At 39.7% G+C, this 17,865-nt stretch overlaps 1 protein-coding gene across 1 annotated transcript in view; it reads right to left on the reverse strand.

Moving 5' to 3' along the window:
- Positions 1-10,838: 10,838 nt before the first annotated feature.
- LOC125462149 (uncharacterized) overlaps positions 10,839-17,865 on the reverse strand; it is a 45,973-nt gene continuing 38,946 nt past the window's right edge. The window contains exons 3-6 of the mRNA XM_048551769.2: positions 15,515-15,578; positions 15,291-15,390; positions 14,197-14,256; positions 10,839-12,800 (exon numbers count right to left, since the gene is read on the reverse strand). Of these exons, the coding sequence (XP_048407726.1) occupies positions 14,214-14,256; positions 15,291-15,390; positions 15,515-15,578 (207 nt within the window). The 3' untranslated portion in view covers positions 10,839-12,800; positions 14,197-14,213. The remainder of the gene's footprint in view (positions 12,801-14,196; positions 14,257-15,290; positions 15,391-15,514; positions 15,579-17,865) is intronic.

Here is a 17,865-nt window from a genome sequence, read left to right on the forward strand (position 1 = left end):
AAAGATGAGGTTTTATTTGTCAGATTTACACCGAGACAATTTATCTTTTTTAATGGTTTCACATTTCCTTTCTTATGTGGTTTGATGCACAATCTCAACATTAGAACAATTTTTAGATTTTAGTGTTGAAATTGTATCCTATGAGCCAAATTGGTGGGTATCCCACATGGATATTCCTGGAGTCTGCAGTGTTTTCCTTTTCTCTCTAACCATGCTAGAGTTGTCGCATTTCCATTCCTACAGATTTCCTTTCATTCACATCACACTCCTCCTTTGGCAGTCAATCCAAATCCTCTCCTTTAGTTACATTTACATTTTTGAATTCGTGAAAACTGTTCAGATTTCAAGTTCTGGCCTCTGTTTGTAGAGATAAGATTACAAATTTAAAGGACTCAGGACGTTGCTCAAACAAGACATTGTTCAAATCCCATCTCAGGAGAATTTGCGATGTAAGTTCCCTGATCATCATAAGAATCAAATTACTCACTTAAAAATCAATAAATGTTCAGTAGGAGGTTTTGAGGAAACTAGACCTGTTGCCTTGGAAAACTGGTGCTTTTATGGTACTCACTGATTTGACATTTAAGATTATAAAGGGAGCTAAGTTGATTCAGACAAATTGTGCACTTTACTAAATGGTTCACATTCCAAGAATACAACAGCAGAATCAGGAGTTTATAAAGGAAGAAAGGAGGAGGAATTATTTTCACCCACAGGGTAACTAAATCATAGAATAGGTGAACCTGGGATGAACATTGAAGCTGACAGTATAAAGAAAGTTAGTTTTAGAGAGATGGTGGTGTTCTGGATTCAGGGAGATTTTTTTCCCTTTTTTGGAATGTAATCAGTCCAAAGGCAAAGCCAACATTTATCAGCAGCCTTCCTTCTAATTTTGAAAGTGGTGGTGAGCTACTTCCTTGAACCACTGAAATCCATGTGATGTTGATACACTCATTGTACTGTTGGAGATGAAGTTTGATCCAATGACAGAAGTCATAATATATTTCCAAGTCAGGATAGTGTGCATTTAAAAAAAAAAGTTTATGTGTATGTTGTGGCTAAGCCAGCATTTATTACCATTCCCTAATTGATCAAAGGGTAGTTAAGAGTCAACCACATTGCTGTGGTTCTGGTCACCTGTAGATCAGATCAGGTAACGACAGCAAATTTCCTTTCCCAAGTTCATTAAAGAAACAGATACGTTTTTGCAGCAATCAACAATAGTTACATGGGCACCATGGGCAAACTAAAAAATGTATTGAGTTCAAATTTTACTATCTGCCATGATGGGATTTGAATCCATATCCCCAAAATATTAGCCTGGGATTCTGGATTACTTAGACGTCACCATCTTTCCCGGCCACATGACTTGAAGCTCAGGTGAGTGTTCCCATGCACCTATTCCTCTTGGCCATCTAGGTGCTTGAGATTGTGGTCATGGAAGGTGCTGTCAAAGGAAGTCAGCAAATTGTTCTAGTGTGTCCTGTATATATTACACACTACAGCAAACACTCTATGGAGGGAATGAATGTGTCAATCAGGGATGCTACATTTTCCCAGATAGTGGTGACCATTTCAAATGGTGTTGGGGCAGCAATTATTCAAAAAAGTGGACAGCATCCCATCACACTCCTGACTTGTGCTTTGAATACAGTGCACAGGCTTTGGAGATTGGACATGTGAGTTACTTGTAACAGAAATCCCAGCCTCTCCTAGCCACAGTATTTATCTGGCTAAAGCAGTTTACTTTTTGGTCAATGATAGTCCTCCAGGGCGTTGATGGTGAAGGGTTCAGTAACAGTAATGATATTGAATGTTATAGATTTGCTTTTGGTAGAGATGGTCATATCCAGGCACATTGCTCGGCATTAATGTCATATGACACTTATAGAGTCATAGAGACGTATAGCACTGAAACAGGTCCAATTCATCCATACTTAACAGATACCCTAGGTAAATCTAATCACATTGCCCATATATCTCTGAACCCTTCCTATTCATTTACCCATCCATGAATGTTGTTATTGTACCAGTCTCCATCATCTTCATTTCTGACCTTGTGTTGGAGGTAGGATCATTGATGAAGCAGCTGAAACCATTTGGCCGAGGAAACTACCCTGCAGAACATTTAACAACAATATTTAGTACTGAGATGATTGATCTTCCATAAACAACCATTTTCTTTTTCATAGGCTACGAGTCCAACCACTGAAGAATACTTCCTGAGATTTCCAATAACCTAAATTTCACTAAATTCTTTGCTGTCACCCTCAGTCAAACACTCCCATAACACCAAAGCGTTCACTTTGACCCCACCTCTGGAATTCTGCTTTTTTCTTCCCCCAAGTATAAACCAAGGCTGTAATGAGATCTGGAGAAGAAGGGGGCGGTTAGTGCCCCCAATTAAGCAATTACGAGCAGGTTATTGCTGAATTAATTGTGAGCAGTACTTATCTGTTTAATTTCTGCATTGCAAGATTTATAGCATAGTTGTACTGAAACAGCTTTTGTTTTGCATATAACTAATTCTGGAGTGTAAATCTTCAATATTCAGTTTTGACCCCCTTACATTTGAGACAGTTCAGAAGAAATCCACTAGATTAATTCCAGAGATGAGGAGCTTGTGTTAGGAAAAGAGATTAATCAGTCGAAGCTAATGCTCTCTACAGTTTAAAAGAATGAAAGGAGATCTAATTGAAGGATATAAGATATAAAAGAGAATTGACAAAGTAGACGTAGACCAGATGTTTTTCCTTGTGGGACAATCTAGAACAAATAAGTTATGGTTTCAGGATAAGAAGTAGCAGATTTAAAATTGAGATAGATTCATAGATATGTACAGCATGGAAACAAACCCTTTGGTTCAACTCGTCTATGCTGACCAGATATCCTAAGTTAATCTAGTCCCATTTTCCAGCATTTGGCCATATCCCTCGTAACCTTTCCCAGTCATATACTCATCCAGATATCTTTTAAATGTTGTAATTGTATCAGTCTCCACCACCTCCTCTGGCAGTTTATTCCATATATGCTCAACTCTCTTCGTGAAAAAGCTGCCCCTTAGGTACCTTTTAAATCTTTCCCCTCTCACCTTCAAACCTATACCCTCTCAGTTTCGGATTCTCTTACCCTAGGAAACCTAGGAAAAGACCTTGACTATTCACCTTATCCCTGCCCCATGAGAAGGAATTCTTTCAAAGGGTTGTGAATCTGTGGAATTCACTTCCCCAGAGGGTAGTGGATGCCAAGGCACTAGGTAAATTTAAGGAGGAGAAAGAGATATATAATTAGTAATGGAGTGAACAGTTATGGAAAGCAGGCAGAAAAGTGGGGTTGAGGCCAAGGTAAGATGAGCCTACTCATATAGAATGGCAGAGCAGGCTTGAGGGGCTGAATTGCCAAACTGTTCCTAGTTCTTACGTTCTTTTATTACAGCTGAAATTCTGGATGAGCTCCAAACATGAGATGTATGTGAATTATGGGCTCAGTGGGAATCTAAATATTGGTGAAGCTACAACACAGAGCTAAACACTGTATCCAATATCTAATGGATAGAGCTAAGTAGTTTCAAAACTAACAAAGCAAAATCAGAGCTGTGCAGTTCTACCACATCCAGCTGTGAATAGAATTGCCCAATTAGAGGAGGAGAAGGTTCCAAAGTACCTCCAACTTCAATGATAGGGGAGCCCAGCACACCAATGGAAAAAACAGGGTAGAAATACTTAAATCCAGCTTCAGTCAAAACTGCTGAGTGGATGATCCATTTTGGCTCCCTCTGGAGATCCATAATAACACAGATCCCAGTCTTCAGATAATGCAATTCACTCAGTGTGATATCAAGCAACAGTTAAACACACTGGGTAGAGCAAAGACTATGAACTCTGACATACGAACAAAATATATAGTAGCAGAATTAGGTCATACAGCCCATCAAGTCTGCTGCCATCTGATCATGACTGTTATGTTTCTCAACCTCATTCTTCTGTCTTCTCCCCATAACCTTTGATCCCCTTACAAATCAAGAATTATCAATCTGCCTTAAATATACACAATGACTTGGCCTCCACAACCATCTGTGACAATGAGTTCCACAGATGCACAACCCTCTGGCCGAAGAAATTCCTCATTTCATTTCTAAAGAGTCATCTCTTCACTCTGAGGCCATACCCTCCATTCCCTGTCTCCCCTACTAGTGGAAACATCCCCACATCTACTCAATCCAAGCCTCTGAGTATTTTGTAAGTTTCAATGAGATTCTTGTACCCCTCTCCACCCCACCCCCTCTGTGTCCTTCTAGACTCCGTCGAGTACAGAACCAGAATCATCATAACTGATTCAGTTCCTAGAGTGCTCTCTTACATTCCACATTGAGCCAGAATTGTCCGCTAGCCTAATGGCTAAGGCAGAACAATGCATATGCTAAACCATGAGATTAAGTACAATTTTGTTGCTGGTGATGGTTTACAACATCTCATGGATGTCCACTTTTGAGTTTTTAAGAATTGCTCTGTATTATGTGACTGTACCACCAATATTTGAGTGTCCAAGTTTACTCCTATCAATATTGTAATGGACAAATGCAAAATTGGTGGGAATGAGGTCAAATAGATTTGACACCATGTTTCATTAGGAGCTTGATACAAGTGATAAATTTCACACAGATTCTAGAGTCCAGCTACGAATCACCAGGAATCCAATCAGCAACCAACTGTAATTTGAGTGATCTTGAGAACCCCAAACATTTACAAAATGTTCCTAGTGTAAATTAACCAGCCTCAATTTGGGCTCAGGCTGACATAGTCTGAGAATGAAAGGTCAGAAGTGCTGTGACAAATTTGATTAACTAGTTTACAGTTTGGTTATGTGAGTGATCAAGCAAACAAGATTTCTATTTTGTTTAATTGTAGCCAGTGTGAGAGGTCAGTATGGCATGACATGAAGCCTTTTGTTTTTAGCTGCATTTCTGTTGTTAACTGAGATGTGCCACTTTGCATTAAGCCAAAATAAGGTCATGAATTTACATTTTTACTACAGGAAGAAGGGGGTTGGGTTTGGGGAAGGGGGCGGTGGAGAAGAGGAAAAGAGTGATGTGGAAGAGAAAGTGGAAACAGGAGTGCGGAAGAGCAGGTTGTTGAGTGAGAAGGGAAAGATGGGGAGGAAAATGACAAAGAAGGAGAAGTGGGGAGTAGGGGTAAGAAGATAGAGCAGGGTTTGGTGTGTCGTGTCAACTTGGCAGGGGGTGGTGGGTGGGAAATAAACTGCACCCCATGTTTGGCAAAGAAACCTCACCTCTCTGGCACAGAAACATTCAAAGACTTTTAAAATGTCCTTTTGGACAGATACATCAATTATTTAAGGCGGTGATACAAGTACATATTCTTGATTGTTGAGAGTTACAGAATAGAAAATGCACGATGTTGAACTTGCACATTATCTCATTGTCATAGAGCAAAACAATGGAAAATATGTGGCGCATATTGACTGAGTTGTTATCTGAGATGAGGGGTCAGTTCTAAAGTAAAATTTTAGAAACTAGGATTACTTTTCATCATATCCGAGATTAAGAAGTGAATAATTCAGGTTTCCAGGATTGAGAAATAATTTAAGACTCTTTCCATTGTTCAGTTATTATTTAGAAGGAACAAATTTGAAACAATCTGGTTGGAGATGTGGAATTCTGTCTTACACTGTGTGGTAGCAGAGTCAAGAAATTGGTTAAAAAGGGAAGAATTTTTTAACATTGAGAATTGGTAAGAAGAGTTTGTGACCAAAAAGGAAAGTGGGGTTAGATTAAGTGGCCATTGTGCAGAGCATCAGCAGGCTTGATGGATTGGCTGGTCTGTTCCTATGTTGCAACATCTCTAATTTTTTGCCATGATAAAGTGCACCCCTCATGTCAGACACAGTTCGCAAAACTAACCAGTGACACAAAACATATGTTAACTTCATCAGGTGCATCATTCTGACACTGTGCAAAAAATAACGTGTTTTAACTATTCACATTATTTTTGTTACTTGCAGTAGCTCCAGTTTAATATCAATAACAAACATTGTGATCATGCTTTGATACCATTGTCCAAGTAGGCTTTAATATCTCTGAATATTTTTTTAAAAAGTAGTCATAGGATGTGGGTCTCACTGGATGGGCCAATCTTTATTGCTCATTCTTAATTGCCGTTGAGAGGTTGGTTGTGAAGTGTCTTCTTGAAATGCTGGCTTTTGGTGAAGGGACACATGTTAAGACAGCATTGGGGGTGGATTGGAAAGCAACGGGTGGTAGTGTTCTCATTCATCTGCTGCTCTTTGGTCATGGAGCTTGCAAAACAGTGCTATTGAAAGTATTTCAGATCATAGGAATTGCAGATGCTGGAGAATCTGAGATAAAAAGGTGTAGAGCTGGATGAACACCACCGAACAGAAAAGAAGGAGGGTCTAGGCCTGAAATGTCAGCCTTCCTGCTTCTCTGATGCTGCTTAGCCTGCTGTGTTCATCCAGCTCTACACCTTATTATCTCTAATGAAAGTCTTGGTGAATTACAGCTGGAGTATTAATTCATTGCTGTCTTCTGTTTTTTTGAGGCAGTTTTCTCTCTAGCATTTTGTTCACCTTATTCCCTTCCAGCATCATTTCCAAAGTGACTACTGTCCAATATGTAAACACACCAAGTTTTATGTCTTTGTTAAACTGCAAATTAAGTATGTTCACTCCTTACTGAATCAATACAACAGTCCTTTAACAAGCTATGTGGCTCCGAGCAGTCAGGGAATGGAACCTTGTAAAACAAAACTATGTTAAGATTTTCTAAGATGTGATAAATAGGTTTTCAGCTGTGTCTAAGTTAGCTTATACTTCCCATTTCTTAATCTTTGGTGACAATTCTGAATCAAAATTAGTTTTAATTAACAAAACAGTTATGCATTTTCCAGCTATGTTCTTTTGGGTGGCATATTATCTAAACTAGCATTGCTGTCAAGGCTTAATTTTAAAATTTTTTGAGGGCTTAACTTGATGGATTTAACAATGAATTTATTTCAAGCATTGTATAAACCCATGTTTATTTTCACTAAAGGTCAATTGGACATGAGAACTTTGTTTCTTTAAACCAGACATTTATTTGAAACATGGTTTCAGAAAATTTCTAGATTTGCTTGCTAGAGGTCACCTATCTGGATTTTGAGTGTCAGAAAGATAGTTTGTTTGAACTGTGTTCTGGGTGGAGTTGGAGGGTGTGTATAGTCTACTAAAAGAAAGCTTACCGGCTCTGCTCTCCTGTTTCAGCGGGAGAAAACTCTTGTTGCTCACCCAGTGTGGAACCTGAAACGCTGATCAAGGGTGTTTGTCTCTTTTTACCTGAAAAATTGAGTCTGCAGATATCCAAGACACAACTGTATGAGGCTAGTAATCTATCCGGAGATGCCAGGAATCTTACCATTCCATATTTTATCCTTTCTGTCTCCAAGAGCTAACAATTACTGGCCAAGTGATTTTTGTTTTGAAACTAAAGTGAATCTCTGCAAGGAAATGAGTTTTCTAGTTTTCCTCTTACATTGGGGTTCGGGGGTTGAGTGGGGAAAGGAGGAGAAAAACAATTTCTAAAATGCATCTGACAGTTGTTGTAAGTGCTATGTACAGAGCTGTTTATCCCCATTAGTAGGGGTATACAGATGTCTAGTTACAAGTGAGCTGGAGCCAAGATGCGATTACAAACGGAGATTTTGATGACAATAAGTAGTTGATTGTCATTAATAATTGGTCAACATTTCATAAATCAAACACGTCCTGCCTGTTAATAACTATCTGGCTTACAGTTAGCTGAACAACTTGGGGTGTGAACCTTTAGAAGGGAAGGAACTGTTTTTAAGCTGCAGTAAAAAGCATCTCAAGTCTGAAGATGGCCAATTTATTTCCCTTCAATTGCTGTAAGTTGTTACTTCTACCTGATGTGTCTCATGCAAACAAATGAAAGTACCTGCTGAAGCAAGATTAAGCATTTAACTCAGCAAATGATTGTTCCAGCCATCCTTTGTGGAAAAGGACTAGTGAACTGTCTTCTCAGTCTTTCTCTCTGTCCACAACATTTGTTTTAGCATCTGTGTATAGGAAAGGGAGCTTAAACGTCTGTTAGGATTTTAACTGGTAGCGAGTTATATGATAAAGAATCATCACTTATCTGTAGATAGAAAATAGTCATTCTCATTAAGTACAGAAAACTGGTCCATGCTTTATCAACCTGGGTCTAGAAGTCGGGTAAATTGGGCAATTCTGCATCCTTACAACTCCAGAAATAAATAGATTTTCTTACCAGAGATGGTAGGAACTGCAGATGCCGGAGAATCTGAGATAACACGGTGGAGAGCTGGATGAACACAGCAGGCAAAGCAGTATCGGAGTAGCAGGAAGGCTGACATTTCAGGCCTAGACACTTCTTCAGAAAAAATGAATGGGATGACCCTTTTCTGAAGAAATGTCTAGGCCCAAAACATCAGCCTTCCTGTTCCTCTGATGTTGCTTGACCTGCTGTGTTCATCCAGATTTGATTACCAGTCTCCTATTGCAGTGAGGCATAATAGTTCCTTGGATTTGCATATTTGCATTCCCACAGGTGTAAATCTGATGTCACCCAATTCACTCATGGAGCCTTTAATCTCCCAGTTAGACCTGCATTAATACGCAGCTGTCTGAAAAACAGGTATGACAGCAATTGCAAAAGCTCATTCATTGGACTGTTTTTCTGAAGGTGGGTCCGGACCCAAAACGTCAGCTTTCCTGCTCCTCTGATGCTGCTTGGCTTACTGTGTTCATCCAGCTCTACACCTTGTTATCTCTTCATTAGACTGTTGTTACTTTGTATGTTCTCGCAATTCTGATCACACTTGCCACCTCAATCCAGAACTCGTCACCAAATCACACCAGAACAATGCACTTCAATCTTTCAGACCTTTATCTTTCTAGAGGACATCTCAGGCAGTACAGGCTTGAAGCTTGGATTCATGCAGAATCAACATCTGGGCTACTCCAATATCATTACAACTGGTTGCCAGCTCATTAACAAAACAATACTCCAACAGGAACAAAAACAGAAGTTGCTGGAAAAGCTCAGCAGGTGTGGCAGCATCTGTGACAGACAGAAAGAAAAGTTAACATTTCAGGTCCAGTGACCCTTCCTCAGAACTGATGATAGCTAGGAAAATGTCTGCTTTTATGCAGAAGATAGGAAGGGGTTGGGGTTAGGGACTAAACGAGGTGTTGTTCTTTTGGCTTGTGCTGAGCTTCACTGCAACAGTGCAGCAAACCTGAGACAGATATGTTGGCCAGGGAAAAGGGCGGTGTGTTAAAGTGGCAGGCAACTGGAAGATTTGGAAAATCCAAACTGAGGAAGGGGCACCGGACCCTAAATGTTAACTCATTCTTTTCCTTCATAAATGCTGTCAGACCTTCTGAGCTTTTTCAGAAACTTTGTTTTTGTTTCTGATTTACAGCATCTGCAGATCTTTCAGTTTTAATGGAAGATCTGGGTCTTTTTTGCAAGCAGCATATAAATGTTCTGCAAAGCCATCACCCAGTCTATGCTTTGCTTCCCCAATATAGCAACCACATTGAGAGCAGCAAATGCAGTAGACGAAGTTCTGGGAAATGCAGTTGAACCGTTGCTTCACCTGGAAGGTGTGTTTGGGCTTACTGGAGAGTGGGGAGGGATGAGGTAAATGGGTAGGCGTTACACCTTCACTGCTTGCAAGGGAAGGTGTCATTGGGCTCCAGGAGGACGCTGGGAGTGAAGGAAGAGTTAACAAGGGTGTCCCGGAGGGAATTAAGGGCTATGGTGATTGGGTGGGTAAGTGGAGCTGAGTCTCAAAGATCAGCCATGATATTATTAAATGGCAGGGCAGGCTCAAAGAGCCTGCTGGCCTGCTCCTGCTCCTAGTTCTTATATTCTTATGAATGGTCCCTATGGAAGATGGACAAGGGAGGGGAGGGGAATGTGTGTCTGGTGGTGTCATCTTGCTGGAAGTGGCGGAAATGTTGTCTGACGATCTTCTAGATGTGGATGCTGATAGGATGGTAGGTAAGAACTAGGGGAACCCTATTGTTGCAGGGGGGAAGGGATGGGGTTTCAGCAGAAGTGCGGGAGATGAGTCAGACCTGGTTTAGGGCCCTGTTGACAAAAGGTGCTGGGGAAGCTACCATCAGCTCTGAGGAACAGTCACTGGACCGAAGCCATAAACTGAATTTTTCTTCACTGATGCTGCCAGACCTGCTGAGCTTATCCAGCAACTTCTGTTTTTGTTCAGTGCTGCAACAGGTTCCATACAGCAGACACGATAACAAACAGCATACACTTTCCCTCCGACACTGCAGGTATGACTACACCCTTCATTCATTTGAAGTGACAATCAGCTTTCACAATGTTCTCTGGATTACAGGGAACACTAACACACCACCTTTCAATAAAGCCATACAGCACCTCTAATACCAATTAATACATACCCAACTTAATAACCCCTCCTTCACTCAGCTACAAAAACAACTTATTGGAGCTCTCTCATGTACCAGGCACATATTCAACTAGGGAACCAAAGGAAGCTTTTCCAATCCTAACTCCTTCGAGAAGGCCTTGGACCTTTATGACAGCACAATTTTTTATGCACTGTAACCACAAACAAAAAACTTCTAACTTTTTCTCTCTCAATTCCAAGGTGCAATTCTCATCTACCTTTCTCAATATATATATATATACTACAGAAATTGACAAAGAAGCTGACAAAGATCATCAAGATGCCCAGGAGTTGCAACTAGATGATACAGCTGTGACTCAGTAAGCAGCACGGCAAACCTCCAACTGGTACCTTGTAATGGTGAATGGCACAATAGTCCGACACTGAAAATCATGAGCAGCTGGTAGTCAGTGGAATGGAATAAAACAAAACTTTAAAGTTTTACTTCCTACCTGAAAATCTGTGTTATGATGCCATTCAGTTGCATGTCAGGAATCCTCGACTGATCCGATGTCTCTCTGTTTATACATCAAGTATTAACCTGGAAAACTGATCTGCTTTGCCATTTTGTCATATGACAAATGCCATAGAGACTCAGTGAACTGGCTATGGAAAGGATAAAAGGTGCAAGAACACTGGTACAGTGTTTTAAGTGCACCCAAAATACAGCTTCTACCTGAATCTCCTGTACCATATACATGTTTGAAATGAGATTAGCAATTGCAGTACAGATCAACAAAAGCGGGAATGTTCATTCAGCCACTGTATGGATCAGCATTTTGGGGCCTGACTCATCAAGGTAGGTAGAATAACTTTGTTTTTATTTATGTAATCCTGATCATCCAATTATTAATTCCTTACTTTGACAGTGTGAAGGAAAAACAAAGATCACACTTGGAACATTTACTTCAAGGTATGACTTTATTTTTTAATCATTTCTCCTTTATTGGCTGCTCCAACATCACGAATGACATTTCCTGGCTTCTGATCAAAATGGCTGGTATGTTGTAGAATCTGAATCTGACTCTGAATATTAGCTATTCAGCTGGGTTAAGTCTGTACTTTTCTTCAATATGGTCAAAATATTTTAGTAGAAATGTAAGGCTAAATCTTTTTAATGAGCGTCTTGTAAAGTCAGAAAATTCTCCCACACTGTTTCTCTACTGATCATGATATATCTGTGATATGGGTAGCACACATGCCACAGAAGGGAATACTGTGCATTACTAAATCAGTGTGGTGGGGTGAACAATAGACTTGGTTGTGCAACCCAAGGCAACTGGAATGGGTGCTTTGTTTGTTGGAACCATTCAATTCCTAGTAATGCAATCAGCACTGGACCAAACAAACCCACAGGGCCTGACTTGAGCATTTGATTTTCCCATGAGTATCAAATCATGGTGGTGTAAAAAGACAATGAGAAAGGAACAAGTTCAGGCATGCAGCACTGAGGACAGATGAGGAAAATTATCGGACAGTTCTGGAACAAACTTTAATAAGATAGCTGAAAGCTGTGCAATGTCTGCTAGAATGTTTTGCCACCATCATTAAATCTGCGGCTAATTGTGCATCTTTAAATTGTTGGAAGTAAAATTTCAGCATTCAAATTAGCTGAAGCATGCTGGAACTTGCTGTATGGCACAATGCTGGGTATTTGCAGAAAGGCTGCTGCAACATGGGAGAGGGATTCCAACTGATGCTAATCTTCAACCTCCATAAAGTTATACTATTTAACAAAGATGTTAGCACAATTTGAAGAGTTTCAGATGCTAGAAGTTTAAAACAAAATCACACTACATGGGTCAAAGCTAATGTGTGGATTACAACTTATTTTGCTGCATTTCATAACGAATGGAGGATAGGATAGAAAAGGAAACCATATACAGCAAGTGCTTCACCTGCGGTGTTGCTAAGTGCTATATTGCAAACAAAGCAATAGTTATGCAATTCCTTAATACTTCAGTTTCCAAATTGAAATGATCAAAACTCTACAATAGGTGCTCCCACAAGAGAGATCCTGGTGTGAGACTTGCGGATAATCTTCACATGGTGTGCAGTCACAAGCTTGCTGAAGGTCCAGACTGTTTAAAGATGCATCAAATAAAATATGAATTATCCTAGCAAACACTATAAAGATGCATGTTTTCGGTTTCAATTGTAACATTTTCAATTAAAATAGACAAGTGGCCCAAATCCACCAGCAGCTATGAAGTTTGGAAGGGTTAAGCAAGACAACAACATGCCCATTCAGAGCCCTCAAAAGACTGAAGGTCACTCAAGAAGTTGAAGGAACAGCGTGAAAGCCACCTAAAGGAAAAAGCAGAGTGGTCATTAGTTTTAGTGTGACTGAACTTCTTTATCATATATCACTTGGTCATGGGCACAAATAGGTCCTTGCATTCAGATCCAATCCATAAAATGGTCAGATTCAAATACATGTACACTTATCATTATTAGCCATAGTTATAATACCCTCCCCCGCCCTATGAATTAGAAAAGGCACTTTCATCTGTAGTGTTAACACATACAGATCTAAAGCTCGTAGGTGTGGCTGTAGTTGCTGTAGACCATGTTATTTTCAGCTCAGTGTGTCAGTCATGATTCAGTGGTAACACTCATCTGATTGGAAGTTTTTGGACTTAAGATCCACTGGCACTCCAATTGGACTGAGGGATAACATAGAAAATGAAATCAGACACAGCAAGCACTTCATCTTTAGTGTTGCAAAGTCTCACTTTTGAAGACAAAAAAAAATTCTCCAGAACACCTTAGTCAACATTTACACCTCAACCAAAGTCACTAAATCAGATCATGTGCCCATTATCTCAGTTTATCTCAGTGGGACCTGGAGTGTACAAATCAGTTACATTACTACAGTGACAACATTTCACTATGTACATTCTGAAGTCTATAAATGTAAGCATTTTTCTTTTCAGTTAGGCCAATTATAAAGGGCGTGAGATTCAACTAGCCCCAGGCCCAAGAAATAACCCAGAAAAGGTAAAGTTTAAACAGTGGTTATAATTCTCTGCCACAACTGTTACTGAAGTCAATAAATTCTGTCACAAGGAAAAATTTGCTTAAAGTAGAACTGCAAGGATTCAGAAATGAGCAGCAACATGGATATACAGGAGAGAGCTTCTGAAGTAGAACTAAATGGTTCAAAAGGCTCAACAGCTGGTTTTTGTATGAAAAACTTTCCATGGACAGAGGCCAATTACATGATGGTGTTATAGGAAATGCACTATACTTTTACTTAAGTTTAGCCAATTCAGCCTTTGAATACTGGCTAAGAGAGAACCTCTGAATAATGCTGGACGGCATGGGTGAGCAGAGGACGACATGGTGGCTCAGTGGTTAGCACATCTGTCTCAGTGCCAGGAATTTGGGTTTGATTCCATTCTTGGGCAACTAGGTGGAGTTTGCATATTCTCATGTCTGCATAGTTTCTTCTGGGTGCTCCAGTTTCCTCCCACAGTTCAAAGATGTGCAGATTAGGTGGATTATGGGAAATGCACATTTACAAGGATAGGGTAGGGGGGAGGGCATGGGTGGGATGCTCTGGGAGTCGGTGTGGACACAATGAGTCGAATGGCATGCCTACACACTGCGGGGAATCCACAAATGTTGCTAGATTCTCAGTAATAGAGAGGGTCGAGCTGGAAATCTTGTCTTTGAATGTCTGTTTTATATTAGCATTTACCTCAGACTGAGCCAAATCTACTCAGAGGAATGCAGGTTTTTGTTCTGCAGCATATCATCCCTGTAATAAATAGAACACAAACTGGATTTACAGTGCTTCAACAAATTACAAAAGCATATCTAGTATCTTCCTTTGCTTCAAACTTCAATTCTTCATTTGAGACACCAAACATTTAATTATTACTTTTCTGTTTCATAAGAGATCTAATTTCACAAGTATTAGATAGAAGAAAATGAAAACAAAACATTTCGTTCTGCCAGATATTCTGACAGTTGGAAGAAACAGATTTCACTGTTGAAGACTCCATGAGCTGATCACAGTCAATTAACTTAGGAAGATGACTCTAGCAAAACATAGGAGATGACAGATTTGAATTTACCCTCCGAAAGGAAACTTCAGAGATATGAAAATGCCTTTATATATAATGAAGTCAAATATTTTGTTTATAAATATGATTTCACAGGTAATATTCAATAGGATGGAATAACACTTTTAGTGAGAGCCACATGCAAGGAATGGGCATGATACGGTAGATGTGGATAGGATGCTTCCACTAGCATCAGTGGAATATAAAACCAGGAAATTGTCTTAAAATAAGAGGCAGGTTATTTAACTTGGAGAAGGAATTTCTTCACTAAGAATGGAGATGCCAAAATCTGCCTAAATGGCAGAGCACCAAGGTGTAGAACTGGATGAACACAGCAGGCGTAGCAGCATCAGAGGAGCAGGAAGGCTGACGTTTCGGGTCGAGACCCTTCTTCAGAAAAGAAGGGTCTCGGCCCGAAACATCAGCCTTCCTTCTCCTCTGATACTGCTGCACCTGCTGCGTTCATCCAGCTCTACACCTTGATATTTCAGATTCTCCAGCATCTGCAGTTCCTACTATATCTAAATGGCAGAGCAGTTTTGATGGACCAAAAGGACATCTGCTCCTATTTCCCTGGAAAATTACCAGTTAGTAGTTATGACATGCAAAGTACCAGGTGACAGAATTTTAACGACAGCAAACAGGGAAAAATCAAATTACAACATGACCAAAACTTTAACATGATAAGGGAGCAAAATGCAAGCGAATGTGAGCTGCAGTCCTTTACCTACGCAGAATTTCAAACCGTGGAGCAGGTGGAGCTCGCCGGATTCGAACAAATTCTGACCGCTCCTTGTTATGATCTAATGTCTCCTGGACAGCTTGCTCTGATAAGACATTAAAAAAAGATAATTTTATTCAATCTCCCAAATAATCACATATTCTGATATATGATTCACCAAAGTAAATTGCTAACAGTTCAATTCAAGAGATCCATGTATTTTGACTCACCAATCTGTTCCATTATATCTTGTGTTGCAGTAGCTGCAGGTGGACACTCTAGAATTTCTTTCCCCTGCAAAAATGAAAAGATTGTGTTTGCAATGTGAAGTTGCTATTTGATTGACTATGCAGGTCCTTCTTCTTTTACATAAAGCAGATTCTTGCACCCTTTCTCCTTCATCCCAATTACTTGGTCAACAGAAATGAAGTACAAAGACCTAGTTCAATTTGGCTTTGAATATCCCTGTACGCCCAAACTTGCAATGGTCTGAGTGAGCTTTCTGGTACAAGTCAATGATCAGTTACTTAGCTCTCAGGCAAGATTCCATTTCAATCAACGTTAATACTGTTATCCCTCAAATATTTCTATCAAAAGTTTAATCATATTCCAATATATACAAATACTTCAGTCTGAAGTTAACTCAAAGTATAATTCTTTTTTTCTTTTTAATATTGCATACTGCTATTATGGGCATGGACTTTGTCCAGTTCTTACAATATTTTGTGAATATCTTGTAATTATCACGTGTTTTCCTTACTTGAAATCTCTTATTTCAAATACATCCAAAGGAACTGTAAACAACCTCCCTCAATCTGAGATAACAAGGTGTTGAGCTGGGTGAATACAGCAGGCCAAGCAGCATCAGAGGAGCAGGAAGGCTGACGTTTCAGGCCTAGACTGTGTCAGTCTAGGCCTGAAACATCAGCCTCCCTGCTCCTCTGATGCTGCTTGGTCTGCTGTGTTCATCCAGCTCTACACCTTGTTATCTCAGGTTTTCTAGCATCTGCAGTTCCTACTATCTCCCTCAAGTTGACTTTGTTTCTTACCTTTATTTATTGTACCAGTCCGACACTTGAAGCGGTTGCCATTTTTTGTCACATATTCTCACTTTTTACAAAACACCATGTTGCTGATCCTGTGTACCTAGTATTTTCTACTCAACTAGTTAACTCATCACCTTCCTGAATTCAGCCTTATTTCAACTTTTTGCAAAAACAGTCACCAAGCTTTTTTCCTCTTTTTACACAACTTACGTATTTTGATTCCTACTAGTTAAATGCATTGAGCACTTCAGCAATCTACCAAAGTATTTTGTTACTGATGCTGAAATCTAAGCAGTTGAATCAGGACGTGGCAATTTGGTCCAGTGTCTTTGCCAGCTCTTTGAAGGAGATGTCCAATTAATCTCTCCTTGCTCTTCCCTCACAATGTTACAAAATTTTTAGCCTCATGAATTTATTCAATTCCCTGTTAAAAGGATGCTGTTAAATTCACTTCCAACAGTCTTACGTTCGACAGAATAACTGCATGCTCAGTAGGAAAATAATCATGAAGGCACCTCATTTTGTCAAACATTTTATTCAGCATTGTGTTTGGACATTAGAAATAGTCTCTCCCCGTTTTATCTACCAAAACCATTAATGATTTTTGACACCACTATCAAATTTTCTCTTAACCATCTTGCGCTATGGACAGCAACATTAGTTTCTCCAGCCTCATTAGGCAAATCACTCATTCCTGGTACCATTCTAGTAAATCTTCTGCATCCTCTCCAAGGCCTTGACATTCTTTCTGAGGTGCAGTGCTCAGAATTAGGCAAAGTCTATAGCAGGAACCTAGAAGTGTTTCATGAAAGTTCAACATATCTTGCTTGTCTTTATATAAGACCCCAGGGGTGGGGATGAAGTGGGGGTACAATGGTCCAGTAGTTTTATCACTGGACTGTCAATTCAGAGACCCTGATAATGTTTGGGAACCCAGGTATGAAAGCCACGCTGAGTGTTGGTGGATTTTGAATTCAATAAAAATCTGGAATTGAAGAATCTAAAGACAATCACAAATCCATTGCTGATTGTCAAGGAAAACACATCTGGTTCTCTAATATCCTTTTAGGGAAGGATGGTACCATCCATACCTGATCTGGCAATGTGGTTGACTCTTAACTGCCCTCTGGGCAATTAAGGATGAGCAATAAATGTTGTCCTAACTGGTGACACCCTCATCTTATGAATAATAAAAAAAGTCACTAATTAATAATTGAGGATTTTTTAAAAATAAAAAACAGCTTCTCAATTATCTCTGATACAATTTTAACCTTCTCAACTTCCCTGCCCACTTTCAAAGACCTATGTTCAGTACATTCATCCAGAGATCTCTCCATTCCTGCACCTATTTAAAATTGTATCATTTAGCTTAAACTGCCCCTCCTCACTCTTCCTACCATAATACATCACTTGGCATCCCTGTATTAAATCTCATCTATCATGCATGATCATTCATTCCTGCAGCCTGTCCTCGTTCTTCTCAAGTCTATTACTATCTTCATGTCGATTTTCATATCAAGACTGTCTTCGGAACC

The sequence above is a fragment of the Stegostoma tigrinum genome, chromosome 23 (assembly GCF_030684315.1).
Source record: "Stegostoma tigrinum isolate sSteTig4 chromosome 23, sSteTig4.hap1, whole genome shotgun sequence".
NCBI classification, from domain to species: Eukaryota; Metazoa; Chordata; class Chondrichthyes; order Orectolobiformes; family Stegostomatidae; genus Stegostoma; species Stegostoma tigrinum.